Source organism: Primulina eburnea, chromosome 15 (genome assembly GCF_022965805.1).
Source record: "Primulina eburnea isolate SZY01 chromosome 15, ASM2296580v1, whole genome shotgun sequence".
NCBI classification, from domain to species: domain Eukaryota; kingdom Viridiplantae; phylum Streptophyta; class Magnoliopsida; order Lamiales; family Gesneriaceae; genus Primulina; species Primulina eburnea.
Genome location: NC_133115.1, coordinates 2801069 through 2806259, shown reverse-complemented (window position 1 = coordinate 2806259; position 5191 = coordinate 2801069). Strand labels below are relative to the sequence as shown.

At 38.9% G+C, this 5191-nt stretch overlaps 1 protein-coding gene across 1 annotated transcript; it reads left to right on the top strand.

The window, feature by feature from the left end:
- Window positions 1-693: 693 nt before the first annotated feature.
- LOC140814369 (uncharacterized) lies at window positions 694-3758 on the top strand. The gene is made up of 3 exons (XM_073173317.1): window positions 694-1301; window positions 1488-1878; window positions 3735-3758. Exons 1-3 carry the CDS (start codon window positions 694-696, stop codon window positions 3756-3758), a joined length of 1023 nt encoding a protein of 340 aa, XP_073029418.1.
- The last annotated feature ends 1433 nt before the right edge of the window (window positions 3759-5191 follow it).

Here is a 5191-nt window from a genome sequence, read left to right as displayed (position 1 = left end):
CTTATGGAATGAAACTCTACATCTATAAATAAGAGACCAAGGACATCATTGAGCTTCTTCCTCCTCTCGGTCAATATTCACTCACGTATGCACGTTCAGAAATTCAGAGAAAACTCTTATTCGAGAGACGTGCTGTGAAGAGTGTGATAGAGTGTTGATGTGAATGTTGAGAACATCTGCGGACAACATCTGGGAAGAAGTTGGTCGAAGACTGGTTTCTCATAAATCTGTTTTTAGCAACACGTTTTTCTTTCTTGTTTTGTTTTACCCTGGTTATTTGTGTTAGAAAGCTTTATTTTCTCAAAGTGTTGAGGGAATTGATTTATGTGATAATCACTAGTGATAGGTTTTTGTGTAAACGATTCGGTTTTTCTAGTGATTAATTTTTGACATAAGGCACCGCACAAGTATTTATACTTGTGCAAATTTAATCTTGTCCATCTATTTATTTAAAGTGAATTCGTGCTATAAACTTTATTTTTCCGCTGCATGTTGTCCGAGATGTTGTAACATCTGGAACAACACCTAATTCTGATAAAACACAAATTCACTGTTTTATATCCTATTCTGATATTCTTATTCTTTTGAGCATCTGTCGGACAAAAGAATCCTTAAAAGTGGTATCAGAACCTACTCTTGATATTCTAAGTGCTGATTCTGGTTTTTGTTTTGTTTGACAATAAATCTAATCAAATGGACTCTTCATTTGCAAGCGCAGCACTTCGACCACCAGTCCTAGATAGTACAAATTACAACCTATGGAAAGTCAAAATAAGATACTACATAAAATCTATAGATGAACAGGCATGGCAGCGTGTCATCAATGGTTGGTCTCCACCAGTCATGTTAGATCGAGAGGGTGACAACTTGCCAAAGCCTGAAACTGACTGGACTGCTGATGAAGTGCAAAATTCGAACTACAACTCAAAGGCCTTGAATGCTATATTTATTTCAGTTGACATGAACATGTTCAGTTTAATCACAAAATGTACTTCGGCTAAAAGTGCATGGGATATCCTCCAAAGACACTGTGAAGGTTCTGAAAGTGTGCGACGAACCAGATTGAGGATGCTCACTTCCAAATTCGAGATGATGAGGTTGGAAGAATCTGAAAATATACTAGACTATGATCATCGTCTACGGAAAATTGCTAATGAAGCGTTCAGTTGTGGAGACCCTATCTCCAATGAGCGTTTAGTTAGCAAGGTCCTTCGTTCTTTGCCCGAAAGATTTAGCATAAAGATTTGTGCAATAGATGAGGCTAAAGACACTTCTCAGATGGCTTTGGAAGCTCTTATCAGGTCACTTCGGACCTTTGAGATGAACCTGGACATGCAAAAGAAGGATAAACAAAAGACAACTGCACTCTAAGCCTCAAATGACTCATACAATGAACTTCTTCAAATTTCTCAAGAAGTCAATGATTGTGATCTTTGTGAAGACTCTATCTCCTTTATCACAAAGAAATTCGGTGATTACTTGAAAAGAATCCGAGACAAGAAGAAGGATGCACAACCATCGAAATTTCCAAGTCTTCCACCCCTTGAAAGGCGACAAAGGTTTCCTGTCAAGCAACAATTTCAACCAAGGAATGAAGGCAAAGGACAATTCAATTCAAAAAGATATGAGTCGGTGCAGTGTAGAGAGTGCAAAGGTTTTGGACACTATGCCAATGAATGTCCTAACAGATTGCGAAAGAACAAAGGCTACAATGTGTCCCTAAGCGATGAAGGATCCGATGCTGAGGAGAAATCCACTGATGAAGAAAATCAAACCTCCTTGACTGCATTATTAACAGAAAATCGCGGACTGCAGGTGAATCCTTTAGGTGTTGCTCTAGGTGTTGCCACTCCTGGCCGCAACATCTGCAAAAATTCAGTATGTTTGAACTCCACAACTTCTGGAAATTTGAGTGGAGATGATGGATCAGAGGCTGATTGTTGCGTGTTTTCACTACCGCAAGTATACGGTGTCAAGTTTTAGTACTGGTTTGAGTACACATATCGATCCCACGAAAAGTAATTATTTACAATTGTATATTAAATACCATAATTGACATAGCTCGACTTTATTTAGACAAATCAAACGGTTGGTTTATAATCAATTCAATTAAAATAATAATTCCTGTAATTCTAGCACACAGTAGAGAATTCACTGAAGAAATAAATCTAGAGATATGATTTCGTCTGGCTTCCCCTATGCTAAATCAAAATTAACTAACATGTTATTAAATTGCATCGCATTTACTAACCAAGAACTCGCAATTTGTTTTCTATTCCCTCCATCGAGTGATAAATAGAACTGTATTACTTATTATTGATTTTAATATGTCTATTCAAAATCAAGCAACACGTAATAAATGCAACCAAGGTCCTCTTAGGGATTCGTCAGAGTTATACGTCTTTTGCACGTTATAAATATCTAACGATGTGATTTCTCCTGTCCTAATTTCAATCCCCTCTCTCGAGTGTTAGATTTTAATTATTAGATCAATCGAATTATGGCCAGTAATCCAAAAGCATTAATCACGAGAAATCACAAATAAACACGACGAATTAATTCATGAAACTTCAAAATGTTACTAATATAGGTTCAACCCAGACTACGTCAATCTCTAGAATATAAAATTAGTTCATACTCGAATTTAAATCAATACAAAATCTGTTTGTAATTATTAAAAACGTAAAAGTAAGAAACCGAATTAAGAACGTGTTGGCGAGAGATGAAAGTGCGTTTCCGTGTCCGGATTCAACGTCTTATATCTCCGTTCTTCGCGTCACGTGCTCCATGCTCTGACTTTTCTCTCTTCCTCCTAGTGATATGACGGCCTGCGTCTAAGAAATATTTCGGAAAATCCCTTAAAAATCCACACGAAAACCTATTTATTTCTGAAGTGTCGCGTTGCGCGCATATGCGCGACACAAACTCGCGCATATGCGTGGGTGCTTCTGGTGCTGCTCTTCGTCTTGCGCGCCATGAGCGGCGCATATGCGCGTTGCTCTCGGGTTGTCGCCTGTTCTCTCTCGCGCATATGCGCGCCATGAGCGGTGCATATGCGCGAGACTCACTGTAAGGTACGCGCATGTGCACGGCTTTGGGGGCGCATATGTGCCGATCTATCTGCCAGTTGCGCGCATGTGCGCGAAAATAAGACGGGCATATGCGCGGGGCTTACTGCATTCCACCCTTCTCATAGTCCCGAGCAAAAATAAAACTAAAACATTACTGGACTAAACTAAACACATCCTAAAGAAAGTAATTAAACGAACAAGAGTTGTGGAATAAAAGGATAACCACTAGCCTTTAGAGATTATAATTTCCATGATTTTGAATCAAACGCATGCCAAATTACTCACAGTTCATGTGCGTGTCTGTTCTGCTATTCTTGTTTACCCACTCCCAATGCCAAGATAAGTTCATAGCTGTTCATCTCATAAAATTCAGGACTCCTCGACACACACGTAATTAGCAAAATCATTGAGACACGCATTTACCTTCACAAATCAACAAAACTTACAGGGTAATATTTGGCTAAACAAAAAATGGTAATACGAAAACAGCAATTAACCAAGCAACATCCAATATCATGAGATGGGCACATGTATACAATCAAACTCTGTGTCTATCGACGGCATTTTTCAAGTGTCCATAGGCTTGACTTTGACAACTCTTCTCCACTAGTATATTTGGTACGTGTGACTCGGTTAATAGGTCTTTTAAGCTTATAACGTTAGGCTATGGCTAATGCCTTCAAATGAAGGTAGGGAGTCAAAAGTGAGAGAAAACAAACCAATTTATTCTTCACACGCGTCTCCTTCCTTTTGTTTCACTTCCACTTGTCTTGCCACACATTTTCATCATTTTGTCCTCCTTTTCACATCACATGTCATACTCTTTCCCTCTTTATTCAACTTTTTCTTTCTCTTTTTTTTTCTTCTTTATATATATATATATATAGACATTTCTTTCTTTCTTTTCACCTTTTCATGATATTCTTATATACACACAAGGGAGAAGAACTTTTGTAGTGATACACCGGTTCGTTTTCTCTCGGTTTTCGGTGGGTACTAGTGTATATGCTAAAAAGTTGGTAGTTGATGTAGGAGTTTAGAATTGATACGAATGGGGCTTTTGTGTGCCTTGGCACACTCCATTCGATTTTCATTAAGCTCAAACATGGGACACTAGGGTATATTATGATGTTATGGGTAGGATTGAAAGGCTCAAACGTTCCAAAAATTGCCTAAATCATCCCTAAGTCACATATGCTCGTTGCTCTCAGGTTGTCGCCTGTTCTCTCTCGCGCATATGCGCGCCATGAGCGGCGCATATGCGCGAGACTCACTGTATGGTACGCGCATGTGCGCGGCTTTGGGGGCGCATATGCGCCGATCTTTCTGCCAGTTGCGCGCATGTGCGCGAAAATAAGACGGGCATATGCGCGGGGCTTACTGCATTCCACCCTTCTCCTAGGCGCCATTTTAGCTCGTTTTCACGCATATATTGTAGTCGCACCTAGGTTCCTGCAATCACACCAAGAACAACAAAAAACGCGTAATTCCGCCCAAAAAGACTAACAATCTATATGAAATATAGGAATAATATAAGTGCATAAAATGCACTTATCAAATCCCTCCAAACTTAAACTTTTACTAGTCCCGAGCAAAAATAAAACTAAAACATTACTGGACTAAACTAAACACATCCTAAAGAAAGTAATTAAACGAACAAGAGTTGTGGAATAAAAGGATAACCACTAGCCTTTAGAGATTATAATTTCCATGATTTTGAATCAAACGCATGCCAAATTACTCACAGTTCATGTGCGTGTCTGTTCTGCTATTCTTGTTTACCCACTCCCAATGCCAAGATAAGTTCATAGTTGTTCATCTCATAAAATTCTGGACTCCTCGACACACACGTAATTAGCAAAATCATTGAGACACGCATTTACCTTCACAAATCAACAAAACTTACAGGGTAATATTTGGCTAAACAAAAAATGGTAATACGAAAACAGCAATTAACCAAGCAACATCCAATATCATGAGATGGGCACATGTATACAATCAAACTCTGTGTCTATCGACGGCATTTTTCAAGTGTCCATAGGCTTGACTTTGACAACTCTTCTCCACTAGTATATTGGGTACGTGTGACTCGGTTAATAGGTCTTTTAAGCTTATAACGT